Source organism: Palaemon carinicauda, chromosome 19 (genome assembly GCF_036898095.1).
Source record: "Palaemon carinicauda isolate YSFRI2023 chromosome 19, ASM3689809v2, whole genome shotgun sequence".
Taxonomy (NCBI): Eukaryota; Metazoa; Arthropoda; class Malacostraca; order Decapoda; family Palaemonidae; genus Palaemon; species Palaemon carinicauda.
In genome coordinates this window covers 125277928-125291160 of record NC_090743.1, presented here as the reverse complement: position 1 = coordinate 125291160, position 13233 = coordinate 125277928, and the positions used below count along the sequence as shown (strand labels likewise).

The 13233-nt window shown below is 46.7% G+C and overlaps 1 protein-coding gene across 7 annotated transcripts in view; it reads right to left on the bottom strand.

Annotated features, from left to right (window-relative positions):
• The window catches only part of LOC137658826 (beta-glucuronidase-like), a 145297-nt gene extending 132342 nt beyond the window's left edge, over positions 1-12955 (bottom strand). For 5 of the 7 annotated variants that reach the window (XM_068393894.1, XM_068393896.1, XM_068393895.1 and 2 more), the window contains exon 1: positions 12797-12954. In XM_068393894.1, coding sequence (XP_068249995.1) covers positions 12797-12838 — 42 coding nt within the window. In that variant the 5' untranslated portion in view covers positions 12839-12954. Of the gene's footprint in view, positions 1-12796 lie in introns of all 7 variants that reach the window. The other 2 variants (XM_068393900.1, XM_068393901.1) reach the window with 1 other exon arrangement.
• Between the last annotated feature and the right edge of the window lie 278 nt (positions 12956-13233).

The following is a 13233-nucleotide window of genomic DNA, read 5'->3' as shown; positions in this document are numbered from 1 at the left end:
TGGCGATTGCAAGATCAAACCCTTGTTAGTGTACCACTCGGACAACCCCCGGGTGTTCAAACGAAATAATATTTGTAAAAGTGCACTACCAGTTATGTGGCGCTCGAACACTAAATCTTGGGTCACAAGACAATTCTTTACTGAGTGGATAAACGAAGTGTTTGCCCCCCAGGTTAAGGCTTACCTCATTGAAAAGAGCTTGCCAATGAAATGTCTTCTGGTTATGGACAATGCTCCTGCACATCCTCCAGGTCTCGAGGATGACTTGAAAGAAGAATACAGCTTTATCAAAATCAAATTCTTGCCCCCCAATACTACTCCCATACTCCAGCCCATGGACCAACAGGTCATTTCAAACTTCAAAAAACTCTATACCAAGGCCCTTTTCAGAAAGTGTTTTGAAGTGACCAGTGACACGAAGTTGACCCTAAAGGAATTCTGGAAGGAACACTTCAGCATCCTCAACTCTGTTAACATGATTGACCAAGCTTGGCGAGGTGTGACCTATAGGACATTGAACTCTGCCTGGCGTAAGCTGTGGCCATCATGTGTCACAGAGAGGGAGTTTGAAGGTTTCCAACCAGAGGCGGGTCCAAGCACTGCTACCCCTGTAATTTCTGATGACACTGATGTCGTTGAGGAAATTGTTGTCATGGGCAGGAGTTTGGGGCTTGAGGTCGACAAGGATGATATTGATGAGCTTGTAGAAAGCCATTCTACCGAGTTGACTGTGGAGGAATTGTTGCACCTGCAACAACAACAGCAGCAGGATCTGATTGTGGAGCAGGAATCTTCAGAAGAGGATGAGGTAAGGGAGGATGTTCCAAGTTCTCTCATCAATGAAATTTGTTCCAAGTGGGCAGATGTGCAGGCTTTTGCTGAAAAATACCACCCAGAAATTGCAGTAGCAAACCGGGCAGTGCATATGTTTAATGATAGTGTCATGTATCATTTTCGAAGAATACTGCAGAGGAGGAAGAAACAATTAACAATAGACCAGTTTTTCACAAAAGAAAAGAAAGCTGCTACATCAAAGCCTGTTTCTCCTCCAAAGAAGAGACAAAGAAGAGAAGAAACCCCTGAAATAGATCTGCCCACCCTTTCATTGGAGAGAGAAACAACTCCTGAAGGAGAACTACCCCGCCACATCATGGAAGGGGACTCTCCTTCCAAGCAGTAACCTCCCCCTTCCATCCTCTCCACATCCATCCCTGTATGCCATCGAACCGCTGCTCAAAGGTATGTTCACTACAGTACAGAAAATGGTTTAAAATTGTTTTATTTTAGTACAGTAAATGGTTTAAAATTGTTTTATAGGATTTTCTGACCAATTTCATACACATTTAGATAATTATTGTTGTTTAGGTACACGTTTTATTAATATTTTGGGCCTGTTCGAGTGCTTGGGAACGGAATAGAATATATACCATTATTTCTTATGGGGAAAAAAAATTCGGTACTCGAACAAATCGGAGGTCGAACACGGATCTCGAACGGATTATGGTCGAGTACCGAGGTATCACTTTATATATATATATATATATATATATAATATATATATATATATATATATATATATATATATATATATATATATATATATATATATATATATATATATCTAAAGTAGGAAGATGTGATGTAGTTCTAAGGGAAAAGTATGGGAAATATGTCTGGGTAATAAGCAAAGCTCTACCTCCAGTTTGTTTCTTCATTATGATCAGAGATAAATGTAAACAAAACATTGGTTGCCATTTTTTATCGTGCTCTTTAGCGTGTTTAGGAAATGCATGATATAAAATCACCTTTAATATTTGTGCCTGTTTTAGTTTAGGGTACTGTAGTACATGCATTAAGTGTTCTGTACATTAAAGGGTAGTTTGTTAACAGAACTACGTACAAGGGAAGGTTTGAAAAGTCTGAATATACATGTTGAATAAATAGGTAAATATGGTGTCACTACTTCGCGGATTTTCACCTATCGCGGCCGCGACTGGAACCTATCTACCGCGATAAACGAGGGTTCACTGTACCTGTAAATGAAGTACTGTACTGTCGTTATTAGAACATAATGCAATAATAAATGAAAATAAAATGCATACAGTACTGGACAGTACTGTACATATACGAAATATACAGTACCATATGTACTATACTTCATTAACGTTACATGCATAATCAAACCGTTTTCTTCAACTTGCGCATATTTTTAATTGCAGCTAATCTATCATTCATTAATACAATTATTATTCATGGGTAATAGGCTATGACAATAAATAACATGACAAATTCGTAGATAATTTGTATTTTTCCTAACTATACAAACCTTAGCTATTTACATAGGGGTAATTACTTCGGTGTAGCTGAATGACGAGCCATAAGAATTTTAACGAGGGTTTACTACCCCTCCGCTAGTTAGCGAGGGAGGGGGGGTTAGGGAGGGGTAGCTTGGTACCCCTCCCCCCTCACACACACAGTGCGAGCTCCACTTTACTTAGAGGTAGGACTTATCTTAGGGGACAGGGCTGGAGGGCAAATATGTGTAAATAGCTAAGGTTTGTATAGTTAGGAAAAATACAAATTATCTACGAATTTGTCATTTGTTCCGTAACTGAAATACAAACCACGCTATTTACATGGGGTGACAACCCTTAGGAAGGGTGGTAAGTCCCTGCCATACTGGCTTTGGCTTGCCCGGGGATTCCATATTCGAGCGTTTAAGTACTCGGATAATACGGAATCCCTGCTCCTCGCTAGCGGCCTACGTAAGGTGTGTGCTAAGGTGAAAAGTGACTCGTCCTAGGAAATTGACCTGGAGTTCCTCAGAAGGAAATCTAGGCTAGGACTCTCCCAATACCACCTCGTCAGGGTATGGGGATGACAGTATTACACTTAATACTAGGAACACAAGGAAGCATGGTCTACCTGCAGTGGTTTGAGGTCAGCTGTGCAGAGAACCCAGGAGGCTGCTTTCTCCAAGGGAGGAGAGGATGAAGAAAAGAATAAGGGCCAGACAGATCTTTTCATTCATGCAGACTAACACCAGGTAACAATGCCCTCAACCTTCTGCTACTTGTCGATTAAGGAGCCTGAGGTTTACACCAGCTGTTGTGCAGCCACCACAGGGCCGATAGAAAACGTATCGAGCCTCCTGTGGGTCATGTCTTGCAGGTAAAGGGCTGTGAAGGTGGTATGACGCTTCAACACCCCCGCTTGCAGGACCTGCGTCACTGAATGATACTTCATGAAGGGCAGGGACGTAGCCACGCCATTGACATCATGCGCTCTAGGGCGATGTGACGGAGAAGGATCAGGATTCAAGGCCAGGTATAACACCCTGCAAATCCAGGCTGAGATGGTATTCCTGGTGACCCTTCTCTTCGTTTTCCCAGTGTCCACGAACGAGGCTTGAACCTGGGGACGAACTGCAGCTGCTCTCTTAAGACACCACCTCAGACTCCCTACTGGCAAGGTAGGAGATGGTCTGGGTCATCTGTTAAAGGACGGAGACTCAAAACGTGGAAAGAGTCGAACCGCGGGTCCGGCACTCCCGGGTTCTGAGTCTTGGCAACAAGACTCAGGGACGAACCTGAACGTTACCTCCCCCTATCCCCTTGAATGGGCGATGTCGTATGAGAGACCATGTAACTCGCTTGGCCGAGGATAAGGCTAGCAGGAACACTGTCTACCCGGTAAGGTGGTGATCTGGGGCCTTACGTAGTGGTTCGTAGGGAGGTCTCTTTAGAGACTTGAGGACTCAAACCACGTTCCAAGGAGGAGGTCTCACTTCCGACTGAGGGCAGGAGAGAACATGGCTTCGTATGAGGAGAGAGAGTTCCAGCAAGGGAGAAATGTCTATCCTTTGAGTCTGAAGGTAAGACTTAAGGCTGAGAGATAGCCTTTCACAGCTGAAATTGAAAGGCACATTTCATCCCGCAAATACACGAGGAGCTCCGCTATTGCTGGAAGTGGCATCGTGAGGAGGGATACCTTCTCCACGACACCGACCACAGTAACTCACCCCTTCGCCTGGGAGACTACTGCGGAAGACTTGCGCAGGTGTCCAGACATCCTTTTCGCAACTTGTTGCAAAAATCCTCTCTCTTTGAGGAGATGCTGGATAGTCTCCCGGCGTGAAGTCGAAGCGAAGCTACGGCTTTGTGGAAGATGTTGGCATGTGGTTGTGTGAGTAACCCGTGACGTGGAGGGAGCTCCCTCGGAGGCTCCGTAAGAAGTTACGGAAGGTCTGGTGACCCATTCTGCGAGAGGCCCTAACGGAGCTATGGAGGTCATTGAGAGACTGACCGATACTCTGGTCTTGCAGAGTACTCTCCTCATCAGCCAGAACGGGGGAAGGCGAACACATCGATGTAGTCCCACCTTTGTTGGAAGGCATCTTACCAGAGGGCCTTGGGGTCCGGGACCGGGGAGCAGTACAGCGGGAGCTTGCAGTTCAGCGCTCTAGCGAACCGGTCCACAGCAGGGGAGCCCCACAGAGTCAGGACTTTGTAGGCTACTTGAGGATCCAAAGACCATTCGGTATCTAGTATCTGTGTCACACTGCTCAAACTGTCGGCGAGCCCATTCCTTTGCCGGGAATGAAGCGAGCTGCTAGGGTGATCGAGAGGAACTCAGGCCATCTCGGTATCTCTACTGCAAGATGGGATGGCTGTTCTGAAAAAGTACCTCCCTGTCTGAGCATGTAAGCCATCACTGTGGTGTTGTCGATCCTCACAACCAAAGAGTAGTCCGCCAGGCTTGGTGGAGCTTCTGAAGTGCCAGAAACACGGCCTTCATCTCTAGTAGGTCTAGAGAAGGTACTTTCCTGGTTCTGACCACCGGCCTGAGGTCCCGTGGTTCAGAACGTGACCCCCCCTTTCTTTGACGCGTCCGAAAACAGCATCAAGTCTGGGGGGAGGACGAGAAGGTCCACTCCCTATTGTAGATTCTCGTCTGCTACCCACCACTGGGGGTCTGTCTGTTCCGGTTGTCCCATAGGGATCCAGGTGTCCGGGGAGTCGTGTCCCTGACTCCACCGCGACCTGAGTCGCCACTGGAGAGAACTCATCCTGAGGCGACTGCTGGAAACCAGACGGGCCAGGAAGGAGAAATGGTCGAGGAGACGTAACCACGTTTGGGTCGGAGGTTCTTCTCGTGTGAGGAAAGGTCTCGCGACCTTCCTCAGCCTTGCTATCCTGTCATCTGAAGGGAAGGCTTTGGGAGATTGGTGTCTAAGACCATGCCTAGGTATACCAGACTCTGAGAGGGCTGCGGGGAGGACTTCTCGAGGACTACCATGATCCTTAGAACTTGGCAAAGTCCGAGAAACTTGTCCCAATGGCGAAGAAGGGTTGCCTTCGAGTCTGCTAGGATCAGCCAGTCGCCCAGGAAACGGAGGAGACAGATGCCGATCCTGTAAGCCCATGAAGAGATCAGAGTGGACACCTCGGCGAACACTTGAGGTGTTGTGGAGAGACTGAAGCACAGCACCTTGAACTGGTATATCTTGTCTTCCAGGCAAAATCCAAAGTACTTCCTTGAAGACTGGTGGACCGGGATTGGAAGTACGCGTCCTTCAGGTCCAGTGTACACATAAAGTCTTGTGGTCTTACCGCAAGACTGACCGTGTCTGCCGTCGCCATGCTGAACGGAGACTGTTTGACAAACCCGTTCAGTGTCGAGAGGTCCATGACCGGTCTCAAGCCTCCAGACGCCTTCTCACAGGGAGGTGTCGATTAAAAAAGCCTGGGGACCCGTTCACAACCTCCTGGAAGAAGCGCTTCTTCAACATGGTCCGGACTTCTGCCCGGAGGGCCCGTCCCCTTACCGATCCCTACCCAGGGAGGAGGGAGGGGCTCGCTACTGACACTGGATCTATTGAAGGAGGCAAGCTCAGAGAGCTGGCCCTCGGCCTTGTCTCTGGCACTCTTCATTCCCTGAGACCAGGGCAAAGCTGCACCGGCCCTAGGGAGTTCCTGAGTGGCGTAGATTCGGTCCCAGACCGTATCCTTCCCTTCACGAGGAGGAATCTCTGGGTCTGGGGTCCCATTGAGGTTCCTCCTGAGGGTCAGGACCTGCCAGAACTGGCAGCGAGGTCTACCGTCCCCAGTGGCTCTTCCTGGGGAGACTCGCAGACATGCTCCAAGGGTCCATCTGTTTCCTGTCGGGTCCTTGCGGAAGACTGGGCCTTCAGTTCCCTCCTAGGAGGGAAACAGGACCCCAGCAATGAAGGATGTAAGGCTTTTGCCCCCTCCGCACGATTAGATTTCTCAGGAAGAGGCGGGGATTCCCCCATTGGTGTGATGGGGGATAGGACCGGATCTTCCAACCCTCCTGGGGATGGGTAATGCTCATCCGCAGGGGAGGGGGAGGAAGTCTGAGGAGGGATAGGAGCCTGCGTAAGGACTCGCGAAGAGACAGGATAGTCCTTGGAGGAGATACCATGTCAGGGATTCCTCTCTCCCTCTTCAGGAGGGGAGGAAGTTGCTACTGATTAGTGACCCCAGTCAGAAAGCAAGGGCTTCATCGACTGCGTAAGCGCTCTGACAACGGTGTCCAACCAGGGTTGCTGACTGACCGTCGCGCTGTCAGATAGTCCCTCTGGAGGGAAGAGGATCGTTTGATCCCTTGGAGGAGTTGACACATGAGGGTTCACCCGTAGAGAATCTGCAATGAAGGGAGAAGAGACCTTTGACCTGTCCGGAAACCTCCCATCCTCCGGAGAGGGTGCTGCTCTGCGCCGCTGCGGGGAGGGGAATGCGATGGTGGCCTGACCGCCAGAATCCCTAATGTAATTCGGGCGCGATCGTGTTGGAGAACGGTGCGCCGATCACGCGAAAAGCACAGTTCTGGATAGAGCGTGGATGAAACGTGCGTACTCGCGTGAGGGTGGCCGTATCGGCGATCGCACGGGGGATACCATCGGTGCCCGCGCGGACGATCCTCGGCGCTTGCGCGCGTATGAAGATCGTCGGCGCTTGCGCGCGTATGAAGATCGTCGACGCTTGCGAGCGATAGAAGATCGTCGACGCTTGCGAGCGATAGAAGATCGTGGGCGATTGCGAGGGAAACCATCCCACGCACGGACAATCTCGGCGACAGAAGAACGTCGGCGATTACGCGTGGGAAACCATCCCGCGCGCAGAAGAAATAACGCGGACGGTCTTCGGTGTTTACGCGTGTACGAAGATCGTCGGCGTTAGTGCGAGAGAAGATCGTCGGCGTTAGCGCGAGAGAAGATCATCGGCGTTAGCGCGAGAGAAGATCGCCGGTGATCGTGAGTGGGATACCATTGGTGCCCGCGCTCGTACGATCTCCGGATATGTAAGACGATCGTCGGCGATCACGCGCGCACGAAGATCTTCGGCACTTACGCGTGTGCGAAGATCGTCGGCGCTAGCACTCGAGAAGATAGTCGGCGATCGCGCGCGGGAAATCCTCGGTACCCGCGTGGACGATCTACGTCAATCGCGAGCGAGAAACCGCGCGCGGATGGTCCACGATGATCACGCGCGGGCAACCATCCCACGCGTGGACGAGCGGAAAACCGCGCGCGGATGATCCAACATGATCGCGTGAGGGCAACCATCCCGCGCGCGTATGAACCTCAATGATCGCGCGCGGGAAACCATCCCGTGCGGAACGATCTTCGGCGCTTACTCGCGTTATGAAGACTGACGGCGATTGCGCGTATCAGAAGATCGTCGGCTAACAATCTCCGACGATCGCACATAGGAAACCGCGCGCGGACGGACCTCGAAGATCGAGCACGGGAAACCATCCCGCGCGCATACGATCTTCGGCGCTTACGCGCGAGTGAAGATCGTCGGCCCTTGTGCTCCTAGTGTGCAACAGAAAATCGTCGGAGAGAGCGCGCGCGCGCTAGGTTAAAGGATCAGCTAACTCGTAGATCAGGAACTGGGATGTGTCCCTAAAAGGGAGGGCATCCCCTGAAGAGGACCAAGGCAGGACTGCTTCAGAAAGCCAATGATCAACTGGAAGTACTGCTTAAACACTCCGAGGAGTGGTCTCTGTGAGAGACCTCCCCGCGAACGGGAGAGATGTCCTTCGTAGAAGAGACTTGGAGACACCGCAGGCTGAACCGCTGGTGAGCGCCTGTGCACTAACTCAGGAACTCCAACGATGTGCACTAATGCGCAGGGAACGTTGGTAGCAGCCTCTGGAACAGGATGTCTCTGGAAGGCAGTCTCAGGAACAGCAGCCGAGCGCTAGCGCGCAAGAGAACGTTGGCACGCAGGAGATACTTGGCGCTTAAGGGACTTACTCACTATGTGAGAAAGCCTCTTCTGCCCCGGAGGGAAAGGAGCCCGTTGGATAACGGGGAGCGTGGGCGCCCAAAGCGCGTCAGCAGCCAGGAACGGATACGGCAGGTCAGCAGGGCCACTGAGGGCACGAGAGACCAAAGGTCTAACGTAGCCTGAGTAGCGAGGACCCGAGGGGTTGAGTTGCGAGACCCCGAAGGGTCAGCGCAACGAGAAACCAAAGTTTCCCAGTCACTAATCACCGAAGTGTAGTAGTGACTAAAGTTACGAGAGCCCGAGGGATCTGCGTTACTAAAGTTCAGAGACCCCGAAGGGTCAGGGAAAACGAGAAACCGAAGTTTCCGTGTTACTAAACACCGAAGTGCTAGTGACTGAACAGCAAGCTGTTTCAACAGGAACAATCCTCCGAAGAGGAGTCTCTATGAGTGGCCTCTCTCGCGAACGAAAGAAGTGAACACTTCGTAGAAGAGACTGGTGATGGAGCCCCCAAGGGCCGTAAGGTCAGCTGACGTAAACAGGAACAATCCTCCGGAGAGGAGTCTCTATGAGTGTCCTCTCACGCGAACGGGAGGAGACACTTCGTAGAAGAGACAAAAAGGAGCAATCCTCCGAAGAGGAGCCCTTAGAGCGGCCTCCCTCGCGAACGAGAGAGGTCAAGACTGATCTTGCAGCTTCTCAGCCCCTTGAGCGTAGCTACAGAAGCGACCGCTCAGCCCCGAGAGCATAGTTGCTAGTACCATGGTCCGGCCTTGCAACAGCTCAGCCCCTTGAGCAAGTTACAAGGACGGTCACTCAGCCCCAAGAGCATAACCGCCTAAGGACCAGGAAAAGGGTAAGAAGGGAAGTTAACTAACTACCCTGGAGGCGAACCTCCTTATCGTTCTAGGATGCACTGAAGAGCTGGCAGTAGTCACGGGGTAACTTCAAGAGAAGGGAACGCCCCTGACGATGTCCTAGAGAGACGGCAGCAACAGCAGACTCCCCAGGCATAAACAGGACAGCCCTACTTCGACGGCACACTACAGGCACGAAGAAACAGCATCGTAAACTAGGAAAAAAAAAAAAGAATAATTATTCAACAGAAATTCCCCCAGGTGAAGCCCCGAGGGAAAGTAAGACATAAGAACGAAAGTAGGTATGCGCCCTCCTCCCCCACTGACATGCACAGGCGAGGGGGGAGGACGAAAAACTTAACAAAACAGAATTATAACAACTATAATTATGTAACTGACTTTGAATGTTCCAAGAATCACAGACCCCCGAAGGGAAGTGTTCCCTGAGCTGAAAAGTTAAAAATACAATTAGATTTCATAAAAATAATTGAGACAAATAAAAACGAAATAGCGACTCGGCCCGAGAAGCTATCGTAGAAGACGTAGTACGGAGTAAGAGGTGAACGACCTGGAGAGAGGGGCCGTACTCCACGAAGGCAACCATGGTGGCCTAGGAGTGAACGGCCGTGACCACTAAGAGAATCGTGATGGCCTAGCGCTAAGCCGGCGATCACTCGTAGACGTACACAACACACACCGCACAAACACTGAAAAAGAAACTCACTATATTCTATATACAAGAATATATATAAACATCAATAATGTTTAAATATATTAAGTATAAGAAAAGGTAAGTTAAAAGACAAAACATTAATGGCCGTCAAGCGAGGATAGGAGCGGAGACATCCATTCGCCATCCGAGCCAAAAGTAAAGTGGAGCTCGCACTGTGTGTGTGAGGGGGGAGGGGTAGCAAGCTATCCTTCCCTACCCCCCCGCTACCTAGCGGAGGGGTAGTAAACCCTCGTTAAAATTCTTATGGCTCGTCATTCAGCTATGCCGAAGTAATTACCCCCATGTAAATAGCGTGGTTTGTATTTCAGTTAAGGAACAACTACCTGTTTCTTACACACACTCGTATTTTTAAGATATTTTATTGTAATAGAAGCAAGATTCATTGATGTTAATATGTACGAGTACTTACTTTGTAGAATGAATAAACTTTAATTGTTCAGTAAATAATTTTTTAACAGTTACTTTTATTTACCAAAATCAAAGAAAATATACTGCTTATGTTTTGATATGCGTAGTAACATTGTGCGTACATACCTACTGTGCATACACACAATAAAGTACTGTTCATTGTGTTTTTTTAATTTGAAAATGTACTTAATGATATAAAATTAATTATAAATAAATAATCATGACATTAAAAGGAAAAAATACATTACGATCTGTTAATTATTTACCGAAATGGAAGAAAAATATATCGCTAATGTACTGTATTTGATATGTGTAGTAGCATAGTGCATTTGTACATACAAATTTTATTTTAACTTTATTACATTCCACAAACGTATCGCTTTACGATTACCTCCACCCAACATAAGACCCTAACACTATCGGAGTTTTGAGTGGGATAAAATGAAAATTAACAAATTACGGACGATAACAAGAAAAATAAAGAAAAGCTGGCTTTACAATAAAAAATAAGACGGTGAAACAACACTTATGAACTAACTGCCGCAGTTATTTCTCAAACACCATTTCCTGTCAGGTCTGCTTTCTTCCAAGGATCATTCTCTAATTTCAATGTGGTCCCGTTTTAAAAGGGAAACAAACAAAAGAGCACCAGCTAACCTAACCTTCACACCTAACATGACCTAGAGGCCTTTTCCATACCTACTCCGCACTCCTAAGAAAGGCTTTACAGTACAGTATTGCAACACGTGCTTGCTTAAACAAGTAAATATAACACGTCAAAATCTAAAAGCCAATACTGTATGGTAGCAGCATATTAAAGAGAAGCTATGGCGTTTCCCTTGGAGCAACGAAATTAGTGGGTGGAGCTACTGTATTGCACATTTAGGCAAAAATTAGCACACTGTGTAGAGTTGGAGTTCAAAAGAAACAGGAGCTACTACGTGTGACAGCATGAAGAATAACAAATAACTTAAAAAATTACACTACTTACCAAAAGTTAATTATTTTTTACCCTCTTATTATGCGCTTTTTCCATGATAATGTATAGTGAAGAGTTGCTTTGTTTTCACGTTTTACCAGAGAATAATTACATCAAAAGCACTATATGGAATTCTAACAAAGTTTAACCATGGCGGGATCGGAGCCTTTGTATTTTGTTAGAACAGATCAGGTGTAAAATTTCAAGTTATGACTGAAATCTCTCAATTTAAAAGGGAAAGAAATATAAGAATACCACCAAACCTAGGAACTGTATCTTTATCTGTTTACATACCAGGGGGTTACACCGACCTACAACGCCCCCTTTGTGTATCAGCGGCCAGTTCCTCACGCCTTGATTAAACATGGCCATCAACTAACCTAAACTTTCTCCCCTAACCTAATCTACAAGCAGCGTCCTTACCTACTTACCTAACGGGGGGCTAATGGGCTCCTGCTACCCCCCCCCCCCTTACACTGCCGTATTCTAAGTTAAACATATTAATACACAAAGGTGGCCGCTATCATACGTACACCCCGACTAAATTCTAACCATGTGTTTGCTTCACAGGCGACTTCACTTGTGGGATGGTAGCTAAATCATATTTTGTAAATGACCGTAAAACTAGCTTTATTGACTGAATTTCGAACCAAAATAAACAAACAACTTCCCCATAAAGAAAGTTTACACTTATCTCAACGAACTACATTCGCCCTCAAGGTTTAATAGGATGTATCCTAGTTGAAACATCCCAAAAGTAAAAGTATAGGTAGAGACCTATTGATGATTGGCCAACTAGCACTACATTGGATCCCTCTCTCGTTATGGCTCATTTTTTTTTATTTGCCTACACAGACACCGAATAGTTTGGCCTATTCTTTACAAATTCTCCTGTCATCATACACCTAACAACACTGAGATAACAGAAAAAAAAAATCTTCCTTCAAGATGTTAACTACTGCAGTTTAATTGTTCTGTGGGTACTTTCCACACGGCGAGGGTAAAAGAGACTTTTTACCTATGGTAAGTAGCTCTTCTAGGAGAAACACTCTAAAACTAAATCACTGTTCTCTAGTAGTGCCATGGTCTTCCATTGTCTTGGGTTAAACTCTTACGTGAGGGTACACTAAACCACACTATTTGTTTCCTTTCCTCATTGGGATATTTTCCCTGTTCGAGCCTTTATAAGGCTTATGGCATCCTGCTTTTTCAACAAGGTTTATAGCTTAGCTAGTAATGATAATAATATTTTCCTCAATTTTGTAATTTTGACTTAACAGCTTCCTAATCCCGTTTAGCATTAGACCTATGGCAGAAACCACATAACCTAAGGTAGGCCTAAGCATTGTCCCTCACTTTCATAAAATACCATTGAAATAAGTCAAGTAGCTTCGATTTAAAAGCCAATAGAACAAGTCTGTTCAACTGAAATAAGCTCATGGTAATATAATGTATATCATAATTACAAGATTGCGTCACGAATATTTCGCCGGTAGGAAACAATGCTCAAATACAAACGGTTTATGTTAAATATATAATTACGAAGGTAACTAGAACTTACTTCTATTCTCGATGACAGGAGAACCACCAAGTACAGAAACATACACTTAAATGCGCGTGAAGTGAACAAACTAGGAAAGATAAGGGTGGTTTTGTATGTCGCTATTTTACTGACTGGCACCTGTATGTACTACAAAGGTTCCGTATATCAAAATTAATTATTTATTTCCTAATAGCAAAACTTGGTTATTTAACAGATGGTAACTATGAGCATTTGTTATTATTTACGTCTGTTTATTCACTTTGCTTTTCCCTTACATTTGTAATAATTTATTGAAAGAAAAATTCACGTGTTTACTTAAAGTTTGAACGCAAGTGTCAAAACTCAAATTGGTCTTCGCATTCTTCTTCTGTAATTTTTGTAAATTCTGTTGTTATGGTTATGGGGCCGACAGTCAAAGAATACATTTTTGATAGAATTTGACAAGCTTAAGACAA